The sequence below is a fragment of the Pygocentrus nattereri genome, chromosome 12, assembly GCF_015220715.1.
Source record: "Pygocentrus nattereri isolate fPygNat1 chromosome 12, fPygNat1.pri, whole genome shotgun sequence".
Taxonomy (NCBI): domain Eukaryota; kingdom Metazoa; phylum Chordata; class Actinopteri; order Characiformes; family Serrasalmidae; genus Pygocentrus; species Pygocentrus nattereri.
In genome coordinates this window covers 6,138,074-6,151,716 of record NC_051222.1, presented here as the reverse complement: position 1 = coordinate 6,151,716, position 13,643 = coordinate 6,138,074, and the positions used below count along the sequence as shown (strand labels likewise).

At 38.1% G+C, this 13,643-nt stretch overlaps 1 protein-coding gene across 1 annotated transcript; it reads right to left on the bottom strand.

Annotated features, from left to right (window-relative positions):
* Window positions 1-4,314: 4,314 nt before the first annotated feature.
* LOC108414210 (C-type mannose receptor 2-like) lies at window positions 4,315-13,378 on the bottom strand. The gene is made up of 6 exons (XM_037543766.1): window positions 13,315-13,378; window positions 9,546-9,797; window positions 7,760-8,095; window positions 6,493-6,834; window positions 5,954-6,316; window positions 4,315-5,859 (listed from the first exon to the last, which is right to left on the bottom strand). Exons 1-6 carry the CDS (start codon window positions 13,376-13,378, stop codon window positions 5,855-5,857), a joined length of 1,362 nt encoding a protein of 453 aa, XP_037399663.1. The 3' UTR covers window positions 4,315-5,854.
* Window positions 13,379-13,643: the final 265 nt, after the last annotated feature.

Below are 13,643 nucleotides of genomic sequence, written 5' to 3'. Positions count from 1 at the left end.
GGGATTGAACCCCAGTCTACAGTGTCGAAGACAGGTGTTAACCACTACACTATCCAACCACTTTTATCATTTATCCCCACCACGTTTATTATTCGCTCATACAACCTGTCAAAATAAAGGTACTAAACTGTCACTGGAGTAGAACATAACTGAACAATAATCCACTGAAATTATATTTTCTAAGGTGTGTTGACTCCACACACCTTGTCTCATCTACTGTTCTGTTTTAAAACATTCGTTTATGAAAAGGTACAAATCCGAACTTTTCACCTGGAATAAATTATTTAGAGTTCACAACTTTAAACTCCTGTTTTTAGGCTTTTTAGGCTACATTCAGTAGTAATGCTTAACAAAAGAGTCTCAGAAAAATGTCTCAGACTGTGCTTACTGATGAAAAAGGTGATTTACCACCTTTTATGAAGGCATGTCAGTGATAAGCAAGCTGACAATGCATTTGTATATTTGCCTTTGGCGAAATTCAAATGTTGAAAGGCAAGCGGCGCCTTTCCTCGTTGCAGTTACTATATTCTCACCTATGAGATCAGTCTATTGCAAAATATTTAAATTTTTGAAAATGCCTTTTACCCGGATTTCATTCTCATAGACTTCCACCTGTTAAACATCTGGAAATGGTGAAACTTTTTCACAAAAGTTTTACAATTCAATTTTGAAGTCAAATTCAAACAGGAGTGTCTTGTATGAAAAGAACATTTTTATATGGTCATTTTGCTACTTTACTGTAGGGCAGTGTTCATGATCAGGAAACTTGCAGTTACATATGGATTACTGTAAATACACGCATTTCATTTCAGTTTCTGCTCATGTATTTACTGTTTTTCCAAAAAAAAAAAAAAAAACTTTTCGGATTGTAATAGTGGGTTTATTTGTCTACATTATGTGAGTATTTACACTGCATTAGCATAGAAAATGCCAACTTTTCTAATATTATCCCTTCTGTTATGTTCAACTGTAAGGAGCAGTTTTATTTTTTCCTAGGTCAAAATGACCTGATGTGTCTTTACCAATCTGAAATAAATTCAACATGGTCTCAATTAATATCAATGTAATTAATATTTAGCTTAATCGACTTTTTCACCCCTTGCAGATCATGGTCAGCTTATAATACTTAACTGATTTTATATTAACTTTTATTTATATATATATATATATATATATATATATATATATATATATAATCTTTTTTCTGAACATTGGCAAAAACCTTTGCCCTGACATTGAATACATTTGTTTTATTTTATATTTTTCAATATTATTCATGTATTTTCTTCCAAGGGGCATGTTGATTAATTCACACAAAACTCTTCTGTTCCAGGTCAAACCTGTACTCCTGCTCACATTTAAAGCCGTATAAAGCACTGCGCAATTTATATAACTGAACTTTCAACTTTGTATTCATTCATTCATCATATTTAACTGCCTAATCCAGCAAGAGTTGCGGTAGAAGTTGGGAGAGCAGAGAAAGACAACCCTTATCCCTGCAACTTCCTCCAGCTCATTCTAGGGGACCCTAAGCAGCCTCAGAAACCCTCAACGACCGGCATCCAGGAGGCATCCTGATCAGATGCCCGAACCACCTCAACTGACTAAAGGCTCTACTATGAGCTCCTTCCAGATAACTGAGCTCTCACCCTATCAAGTACAGTGTAGCCCACCACCCTGCGAAGAAAGCTAATTTTCGCCGCTTGTTTTCATGAACTCATTCTTTTAGTAATTGCCCATGGTTCATGACCACAGGTGAGGGTTGAGATGTAGACCAATCGGTAAACAAAAAGCTTTGCCTTATGGCTCAGCCGCCCTCTTCTGGACTGCAGTCCAGTACAGTGACTGTATTTCTGCGACCGCCTGTCTATTTAATTATTTATTACTACTTTAATATCAAGACAGTCTAGGTTAGCCCGGGTTAATTATTCAGTAATTAGTCAGTAATTATTGATCTCACATTGACTTGTCCAGTCTATTCAGATTGACTTGCTGCTTATCTGTCTCTACAATCAGGTAAAAAAACAGCCTATGTACATCTGAGATTTAGAACCTCAGGTACCAGTTTGCCGGTAACATTATTTCAACAGCAGGCTACGTGCAAGTCACTAACGTAGTAAGTATTAATACATAAACACATTCGTGTCTTCTAAACCAGTGATTCTTATCCCTTTTCACAGTGCAACACATTTTGGGGGTTAATAATATTTCATGACCCCCTCCTTCACAACCAAACCATGAATGTAGGGGCTGGAGAAAAGAGAAAAGTGTCAAAAAAAAAAAAGCTTAGCCTGTCTTTCGTAGCCATTCTGCATAGCTTGTGTATGTCTTGTAGCACCACTCTTATTACAGCCCTAGGAAAATGCTACTACTCTAGTCCTGAATGTTTGACACCACAAACACAACATCATTAATAGAGTTGAAGCATCTACTACTCAGTAGTAATTAGCAAACTCTTCTGCCTGAAACACATACAACTCAGGCACACAAGCATCCCTTACAAGTGTTGAGATGATAATGTAGATAGATAAACAAACGCATTAAAGAAGGCAGCTGTAAGCAACAGTCTTCCAGACATATACTAAGCTCGTTCAATGGTTTCTAGTTCACTATTGGAGTAAATGGATCTCTATATTGAGACAAAGCACACTGACCTGAGAGAAGGACGAAGACTGAAGTCCATTTCTGATCCATTTCTGAGAGACAAATGTATTTCATCACTCAAGAGTTTGGATCAAACTTAAGATGTTAATCTAATTTTACAACATTGGCGCACTGTAACAATTATGCCATGTAATGAATATCCTAGAAAACGGGACGACTTAGAGGAGCTCTACTCACGCTATAAATCTAAATGATAACGAATCCTACAGGAATTCTCCCTCGTGATGTGTTTCTGATCCTCTCCAACTCATGTTATGTTCATGTATGGTGGAGCACCTCTTTATATCTCCAGGCTCCAGCTCTTTTACATGTATTCCTAGAGACATACCGTGACAGCCTTATCAGTCTCATCAGCCCACCACCAGGGAAGAGCATATGTAAAGCTCTTTGCATGACGCAGGCATGCAAAAATGACCCAGGCTGATTTCCAAAGCAAAGGACAAATGTTATCAGTGTTTCCTTTGCTAAAGGTATGAAACTGTCACTGGGCCAGTGCCCCTCGTCACTGGGGTGGGACCCTCAAAGGTACATCTTAGTACCTTCAGTAAGGGAACATAACTGTACCATAATCCACTGAAATGATATTTTCTAAGCTGTCCTGACTCCACACACCGTCTTTTCTCCAGGCTTTTTATTTTATTGCTCAGTTTTAAAACATTCGGTTATGAAAAGGTACAAATATGCTCTAAAAAAGTTTGGAAAAACTTCTTTAGGGTACACAATTGGACCTTAAATGTGAGTTGTACCTTTCAGGGAACATTTACATTGTTTGTACCTTGATGAATGGAAAATGTGCCTCCACTGCACCTTTATTTCTAACAGTGTAGGAAGATGTGCAAAAAAAATCAAGAAAATGACAGACCTCAGAAGGCTAGACTAAGCTTCATAAAAGCAATATGACTAGCTTTTTAGTGGTAGAATGTCATCACACTGCCTTCTCAGCCTCACTGAGAATAAGTGGTGCCTGATAACATAGTACATTGTCCATACTCTTATAAATGCATATCAACCTAAGGCATAACAGGGCCTCAGTTCATCACACCAACTTGCAGTTGTCCGTGATCAAAGGAGCAGGTGGGTGAGACGGTGACTCCTCCGTCTACCTCTCTATCACCATGGTCCAATCCCCTTAGAGACCAGCCACTAGGATCCTACGTGAGGAATGACCCGGTGCGTAGGCTGGACAGAAGAGGCAACATCACCATGGAGTCAGCATCAATTTGCTGGGGGGAAAAGTGCATCGCAAGGAAACAACTTTAGATTAGATTTTGAATCTTAACCAAAAGCGTGTGTAAACCTTTGGCCTTGATTGTAAATGAAATGTTTTAAAAGAGGTGGATTAACTATATTTGTATCCAAATTACAAACATATTTAATAATAAAATAAGTGTTTCAGACTGAACAAGAATGGCATTGTGTACTCCAGCATGAGTACAATTCATCATGAATGGATATTCTCAAGGACTGTCATGTACAAGGTTTCAAAAGAAGATCAAACTCTCAGAGCTGGATTTCTAATAAAAGTAGCTTTACTAACACTTGGTTACATGTTCTGTCTACAATATTTAACTCTGGTGCAATGTGGGGTTAAAACTGGTGCAGTGAGAAAAATGCAATGTAATGCAATTCAAAGGAATTAGACATGTCGTGCCAAGCCTTCACCAACTTTATTGCGTAACCAAGAATTAAAAGATGAAAAAAAGAGAAGATGCAAAAAATATAAACACAGCAATGACTAGCATGAGGTTAGCTTGAATAGAACCATTAGTAATAGCACTATGTGTAGTTTTTCAGTAACTTCAGCAGTTTGTGTCATAACAAGAGCACAAATATCACAAATACATTGCAGGAAATTTGAGATATTACACAGATCACTGGATAAATGGGATATATTCTAGTAGACCAACAAATGCCAGGTGAAATCAATGAAAGTCAAGATATTAGTCATCAAATATGTAAATTAGGATCCCAGTTGTTCTAGTTGTTCTGTGAAAAATTGATCTACTTTCACTTTTTTCTTGTTTTGTTAAAACGAAAACATTTTGTTATACATACTGTAAGCTTAAGGGTGTGGTCTAGAAGTTCCCAGGTTTGCTGGAGTCAAAAAGCAGATATTACAAATGAAAATGATTGAAGAAACATCCATCACCAAGATTACTACTAGTAATATGTCAACTACTAATAATGATTACTGATTACTATTTATCATCTTAATCTTATCAATTACCAATAATATTGCTCAGAAAACCAAACAAAAAGAAATCACGAAAAAAAAAATAAAATTATCACATAAAATAAAACATACACTATATGGGCAAACATTGTTTCCACAGAAGATTTTGGAGTGTGCCAGTGGGAATTCTTGCTCATTTATCCAAAAGAATATTTGTGAGGTCAGACACTGATGTTGGATGAGACTGTATGGCTCACAATTTCCATTCTAGTTCATTCCAAAGATGTTCAGTGGGGTTGAGGTCAGGGCGCTGTGAGGGCCAATTATGGTCTTCCACGCTAAACTCACCCAGCCATGACTTTATGGAGCTTGATTTGTGCACTGGGTCTAAGTCATGCTGGTGCAGAAGATGGTCTTTCCAAACTGTTCCCACAAAATTGGAAGCACAGAATTGTCCAAAATGTCTTGGTCTGCTGAAGCATTAAGATTTCCCTTCACTGGAAGGGAACCCCATGTCATTATCCCTCCTCCACCAAACTTTACAGCTAGGACAGTGCAGCCAGGCAGGTAACCTTCTCCTGTCAACTGCCAAACCACAGACTCTTCCAACAGAGTAACAGATAGAGAAGTGCTCATCACAATGACCCTTTCTATTGCCAGTGTTTGTCTATCAAGACTGCAACGCTATGTGTTTAAATCTACCTGTTAGCAATGGGTGCGGCTAAAACACCTGAACTTATAATTAGGAGGTGTGTCCTAAAACCTTTCTCTATATAATGTGTTTAATGTCTGGTTATCACTAAGTCTATAAAGCAATTCTAAATGGGTTTATTTCCAAAATAAAACACACACACACACACACACACACACACACACACACACAAAAAGTGTTGCAGTTTTTAGTTTTCTTAATCTGTAAAGAAATGCAAACATAGAAATAACAGTAATGTGGATACATTGATGTTGGACACAGATGATGGACTGCAACTTGTTTTCCTTCTTCATCACTGTTTTCATTCAATCTTCAAAAATACAAAAAAGAAAAACAAAATTTAAATGCAGTCTATAAAAAAAAAAAACATGTAATGCCATAGACTCAGCCATGCACTCACACACCTTCATAGGTGGTGCAGATGAAGTTGAGTTTCTGGGTTTCAGGCAGGCTGACCCACTGCTGACCTCCTCTAGCCTGCACCGCTCCGGTTCTCTCTACAGAGCTGCAGTCTTCTCCTCCTGTCCCGTTACCTGGAGCCCAGTTCTCGTAGCAGATAGACACTCCACTCATCCAGAACCAAAAGCTGAGGGTGCAGGTGTGACGCAGACCCAGCCACACATGTTCAGTGGAGGCGTTCTGTGCCACCTCCTTCACCCAGAGCTGGATCTCCTCAGAGTGAACTGAGACCAGATCCACATGATTATCTTTGCAGTATCTCAGAGCTTCTCTCCAGGTCAGATTCTGCTTGATCAAGATCAGCTGGTCTGGAAGAAAAAGGAAAACATAAAAGGATCATAAGGTGCATAATTTAGAGCAGTTTTACATAATCAAGTAAGGTGTGTTGAATTCATGATCAGTGACACTTTTTTAAAAATTCAAATAGACAACTACACTTGAAATTAGCAAATAAAATACTTAAATTATAGAAGATGCAACTCACTTTCATGGCAGATGAATGGAAGCTGGCTGTTGCCGTTCATATCATGCCATCGGCCCTGCTCAGCCATAAACACTGCAGTGCAGTTCTGGTTTCCATCACAGTTATCTGGTTGTGTTGATGCCCAGTATCTGAATAAAGAGGCACTCTGATCTGCCCACTTCCAGGAATTGTAAAACAGGCCGATCCACAGAATGCTGACTGAGGTTTTTGCTGAATCTAATATCTGCTGGTTCTCAGTCTGGCTCCTCACACTGACCAGGTCTGTGTAACGTTCTCTACAGTAGACCTGAGCATCGTACCAGCTCTTTGCCTCCTTAATCAATATGTATGTAGAGTTTTTCCCTTAAAGTTAACAATATATATTGAGCTACATCTTTCCATTTTTAACATGTATGTTTGAAAAACTATGCATCTCTAAATTGTGAACTTTGTTAAACAAGTAGACTTAAATGGTCCCACTTTGTATTAAGTGTCTCTAATAGCTAGTTACATGTGAACATGTGCAACAACCATGTAACTACTAATTTAGTTTGTTACAGATGGATTACAGAAATTACATAGATGTAATTTCATTTGTAGTCTGACTGGAACAGCAGATCTTTTTCATCAATGCAAGGACGTATGTAATAACTTGCATTAAGACATTTACACTGTATCTGCCAGCTGTCCTAACATTTAGCCAGCATTTATGTGACACTGTAACCAGTTTCAGCTTTAAACCAGTCTGTAATGTGATAGAACAGCAGACGCCCCCTTATGTTAAAATATAGGTTTTATAACAGGAATTAAATGTGTTACAAAGCAACGTCTAGGTTACCACTCCTTTATTACACAGTACCTACATAATAACTACATAGGAACTGCCACTTACTTCAAACTGTAACTTTAACACTGCACTACAGGAAAGTTCCTGTGTAGTTGTTATATAGCTAAAGAATGTAATAAGAGAATGGCAATAATTAATATGCTGTAGTTACCCTGTTACAATGCAGTTATTAAAGTAATCATGCAAAACAAATGCCATGTTACAAAAAACACACTTCCAGTAATTGCTGTTAAATTTCTACTTTGTAGTGTATCAACACAATTACATAAGATGTACTCCTGTAATCCATCTATTACATTGGTTAAGTCATCAGTAGTCACCATGTTGTTGCAAGTGTTATTCATGTGTACAGTTATTAGACACTATTTAAAGTGGGACCACATAAACGTGCACCATAGCTTTGAAATGGAGTAACTGAACCTTCACCAAAATTCAACTCACTCTCATAGCAGATGAACGGAAACTTTGTTTCACAGTTTTCATTACTCCAGTAGCCCCCGTCAGTCATTACAATATAACCACAGGTCTCTTTTCCACTAGGAATATCTGGTTGGTTTTGTTTCCAGTACCGGAATGAGGAGTAACTCTGATCTGACCACTTCCAGAAGACTCTGAACAGGCCGATCCACACTGTTTTTCCTTTGGCTGCCTCCTTTATCTTGACATTCTCAGCCTGGTTCCTCACGCTGGCCAGATCGGTGTGATTCTTTCTGCAGTAGCTCTGAGCATCATGCCAGCTCTTGAAGTCATTAATAAATACATAACTACTACTTCTTTCTGAAAACCATGAACAGCAATTTCTTTCATCATTCTGCACACAAAGAATCTTACAACATAACAAATGACATAATATTTTGATGCAAATGAACTCATGAAAAAAGTAAAACACATATAGAAAATAAATTAATTTGCAACTGTGCAGCAGGTTAAGCTATCACAGAGAAGATGTCAGATTAGTTTGGAAGAAGGGCAAGTTAGCTTCCTAACTTTTGACCAGGACAGAATACTTTTAAAGCAATCCGGGAGGAAGTAAGCATCAAAAATGTTTAGTTGAGTGAAAATATGCTTGGTCCTCAGTTACTGCTGAATGAATAGACGCTAAAGCTGCTTTTCCACGGTGAGGAACCGGCTCGACTTGACTCTACTTCCATTAGGCAAAAGCTGGTCCCTGGTACTCAGTACTTTTTTGGTATTATCATTGTCAAGGTTCCCAGCGAGCTGAGCTGATATCAAAAGGTTACATAAAACTGCTACACTGTTTAAAATAATCACATTATACAGGTACATGATTCATTCATCAAGGTACAAACAATGTAAGTGTACCCTCAAAGGTACAGTAGTGGTTTTAAGGAGTTTTCCCTAATGTTTTAAATTAGAACATTTAAAATAAAAAGCCTGGAGGCAAGACGTGGTGTGTGGAGTCAGTACAGCTTACAAAATATAATTTCAATGGATTCAGGTTCAGTGATGTTCCCTGACTAAAGGTCCTGGGATGGATCCCTGAGGGTCCCCCACAGTGAGAAGAGGGGTACTGGCCCAGTGACGGTGTTGTACCTTTTTTCTGGGAGTGTATGTCTAAATGGTCTGAGAAGTGCTAAAAACATATGCAAATGGTATCAAAGAGGTTGACTTTTTGAACATCCAGAAGCATCCAGAGCATCCTCAATGTCTGAATTCGGATGTAGTTTTTCCAAAACTCTCCTTTTTTGTCAGGAGTCATTTTGTCCTGCTGCTATCAGGCTTGCATTGAGTGGGGCCAAGTTGAGTTCAGCCTGGACCATGCAGGGGAAAAGCAGCTTTGAAGATTTCGAGGAAAACAAAGCTACGAGAACTGTGTTCTCCCTCTGTTGCTGCAGTAAAACTTGACTAAAAACTGTAAAGAGGTCTTGAAAGACATTCTCAATTTGGGCATGTATTGTTAGATTGTATTGCCTGTAGGTTCAAATTTGTGCTGTATAGTGACATTTGAAATGTTTACTGACAGACTTTAGCGACTGACAAATTCCAGTTTTGAGTCAATTGCACTTCCATCTAAATACAGAGAAAAATGTCAATTATTATCCATATATTTCTAGGTTGAAATTAGTCATCATTTCTAAGTTCTTACCTTCAAAGCACACAAAAGGACATAAATGGCTACAGTATTCATCATTCCAGCTTCCACTATACATCTGAACACACGTCTCCTCTTCAGCTTTACTGTTTGGTTCTCCTGTAGTCCAGTTACTGTATGACTGTCCTTCTCTGTACACCGTTCCATCTTGCAGAGACCACTGCCAGGTCACTTTTTCTAGGCCGATCCAGACTCTAAGAGATTGATCTTTCAAAGTGTCAGCCAGCTTCTTCATCTCGTTCATGCTGTTGATGGTAGCCAGATCAGTGTAGGTCTGTCTGCAGTAGCTCTGAGCTTCAGTCCAGGTTTTGCTCTCATTCACCAAGTGATACCGGTGAGGGACATATGCAGACAGACCACAGACAGCTGTGAAGAACATCAGAGAGAGCAAAGCAAAAAATCAGGGCTTGATTTGTGCCAAAACAAGCAAGATCTGGATATTCCAAAAGAGGGTCTAGCTAGTCTTTCAGTGGATTTCCCACCTCATGAAATGAAGGCAATGATCTGATATGTGTCATGAAAAATCAAAATACTCTGTGCCCACAGTAAAATGCTAAAGATCAGAATAACAGTAGTTTTTGGAGATTTGGTAAATCATTATGAACACGGTGCCTTGTGATGATAAAAGAAATGCAATCCAATAGAAATGATGCTATGTTTAATATATTCTTATGGCATTTTGGCTGAGTGACTTACAGTTTGATCATTTTACACAGGTAGGCCAAGGCGGTGTTAGGAGTCTTGCCCAAGGACTTCTATTGGTATAGTGTAGGGTCTTTGCCCTGGTGGGGGATTGAACCCCAGTCTACAGTGTCGAAGACAGGTGTTAACCACTACACTATCCAACCACTTTTATCATTTATCCCCACCACGTTTATTATTCGCTCATACAACCTGTCAAAATAAAGGTACTAAACTGTCACTGGAGTAGAACATAACTGAACAATAATCCACTGAAATTATATTTTCTAAGGTGTGTTGACTCCACACACCTTGTCTCATCTACTGTTCTGTTTTAAAACATTCGTTTATGAAAAGGTACAAATCCGAACTTTTCACCTGGAATAAATTATTTAGAGTTCACAACTTTAAACTCCTGGTTTTAGGCTTTTTAGGCTACATTCAGTAGTAATGCTTAACTAAAGAGTCTCAGAAAAATGTCTCAGACTGTGCTTACTGATGAAAAAGGTGATTTACCACCTTTTATGAAGGCATGTCAGTGATAAGCAAGCTGACAATGCATTTGTATATTTGCCTTTGGCGAAATTCAAATGTTGAAAGGCAAGCGGCGCCTTTCCTCGTTGCAGTTACTATATTCTCACCTATGAGATCAGTCTATTGCAAAATATTTAAATTTTTGAAAATGCCTTTTACCCGGATTTCATTCTCATAGACTTCCACCTGTTAAACATCTGGAAATGGTGAAACTTTTTCACAAAAGTTTTACAATTCAATTTTGAAGTCAAATTCAAACAGGAGTGTCTTGTATGAAAAGAACATTTTTATATGGTCATTTTGCTACTTTACTGTAGGGCAGTGTTCATGATCAGGAAACTTGCATACTGCCAAACAACATTTTATGATAATGAGCATAAACCTACATAAGCACTGGCCTTAGTTTAAATCGTCTAATAACTGTGTAGTTGCGCATTAACAACAAATGCAACAGATTTACTACCAGTGATTTATTCAGTTACATATGGATTACTGTAAATACATGCATTTCATTTCAGTTTCTGCTCATGTATTTACTGTTTTTCCAAAAAAAAAACCTTTTCGGATTGTAATAGTGGGTTTATTTGTCTACATTATGTGAGTATTTACACTGCATTAGCATAGAAAATGCCAACTTTTCTAATATTATCCCTTCTGTTATGTTCAACTGTAAGGAGCAGTTTTATTTTTTCCTAGGTCAAAATGACCTGATGTGTCTTTACCTATCTGAAATAAATTCAACATGGTCTCAATTAATATCAATGTAATTAATATTTAGCTTAATCAACTTTTTCACCCCTTGCAGATCATGGTCAGCTTATAATACTTAACTGATTTTATATTAACTTTTATTTATTTATTTATTTATTTATATATATATATATATATATATATATATATATATATATATATATATATATATATATATATAAAAAAAATCTTTTTTCTGAACATTGGCAAAAACCTTTGCCCTGGCATTGAATACATTTGTTTTATTTTATATTTTTCAATATTATTCATGTATTTTCTTCCAAGGGGCATGTTGATTAATTCACACAAAACTCTTCTGTTCCAGGTCAAACCTGTACTCCTGCTCACATTTAAAGCCGTATAAAGCACTGCGCAATTTATATAACTGAACTTTCAACTTTGTATTCATTCATTCATCATATTTAACTGCCTAATCAAGCAAGAGTTGCGGTAGAAGTTGGGAGAGCAGAGAAAGACAACCCTTATCCCTGCAACTTCCTCCAGCTCATTCTAGGGGACCCTAAGCAGCCTCAGAAACCCTCAACGACCGGCATCCAGGAGGCATCCTGATCAGATGCCCGAACCACCTCAACTGACTAAAGGCTCTACTATGAGCTCCTTCCAGATAACTGAGCTCTCACCCTATCAAGTACAGTGTAGCCCACCACCCTGCGAAGAAAGCTAATTTTCGCCGCTTGTTTTCATGAACTCATTCTTTTAGTAATTGCCCATGGTTCATGACCACAGGTGAGGGTTGAGATGTAGACCAATCGGTAAACAAAAAGCTTTGCCTTATGGCTCAGCCGCCCTCTTCTGGACTGCAGTCCAGTACAGTGACTGTATTTCTGCGACCGCCTGTCTATTTAATTATTTATTACTACTTTAATATCAAGACAGTCTAGGTTAGCCCGGGTTAATTATTCAGTAATTAGTCAGTAATTATTGATCTCACATTGACTTGTCCAGTCTATTCAGATTGACTTGCTGCTTATCTGTCTCTACAATCAGGTAAAAAAACAGCCTATGTACATCTGAGATTTAGAACCTCAGGTACCAGTTTGCCGGTAACATTATTTCAACAGCAGGCTACGTGCAAGTCACTAACGTAGTAAGTATTAATACATAAACACATTCGTGTCTTCTAAACCAGTGATTCTTATCCCTTTTCACAGTGCAACACATTTTGGGGGTTAATAATATTTCATGACCCCCTCCTTCACAACCAAACCATGAATGTAGGGGCTGGAGAAAAGAGAAAAGTGTCAAAAAAAAAAAAGCTTAGCCTGTCTTTCGTAGCCATTCTGCATAGCTTGTGTATGTCTTGTAGCACCACTCTTATTACAGCCCTAGGAAAATGCTACTACTCTAGTCCTGAATGTTTGAAACCACAAACACAACATCATTAATAGAGTTGAAGCATCTACTACTCAGTAGTAATTAGCAAACTCTTCTGCCTGAAACACATACAACTCAGGCACACAAGCATCCCTTACAAGTGTTGAGATGATAATGTAGATAGATAAACAAACGCATTAAAGAAGGCAGCTGTAAGCAACAGTCTTCCAGACATATACTAAGCTCGTTCAATGGTTTCTAGTTCACTATTGGAGTAAATGGATCTCTATATTGAGACAAAGCACACTGACCTGAGAGAAGGACGAAGACTGAAGTCCATTTCTGATCCATTTCTGAGAGACAAATGTATTTCATCACTCAAGAGTTTGGATCAAACTTAAGATGTTAATCTAATTTTACAACATTGGCGCACTGTAACAATTATGCCATGTAATGAATATCCTAGAAAACGGGACGACTTAGAGGAGCTCTACTCACGCTATAAATCTAAATGATAACGAATCCTACAGGAATTCTCCCCCGTGATGTGTTTCTGATCCTCTCCAACTCATGTTATGTTCACGTATGGTGGAGCACCTCTTTATATCTCCAGGCTCCAGCTCTTTTACATGTATTCCTAGAGACATACCGTGACAGCCTTATCAGTCTCATCAGTCCACCACCAGAGAAGAGCATATGTAAAGCTCTTTGCATGATGCAGGCATGCAAAAATGACCCAGGCTGATTTCCAAAGCAAAGGACAAATGTTATCAGTATTTCCTTTGCTAACTGTCACTGGGCCAGTGCCCCTCGTCACTGGGGTGGGACCCTCAAAGGTACATCTTAGTACCTTCAGTAAGGGAACATAACTGTACCATAATCCACTGAAATGATATTTTCTAAGCTGTCCTG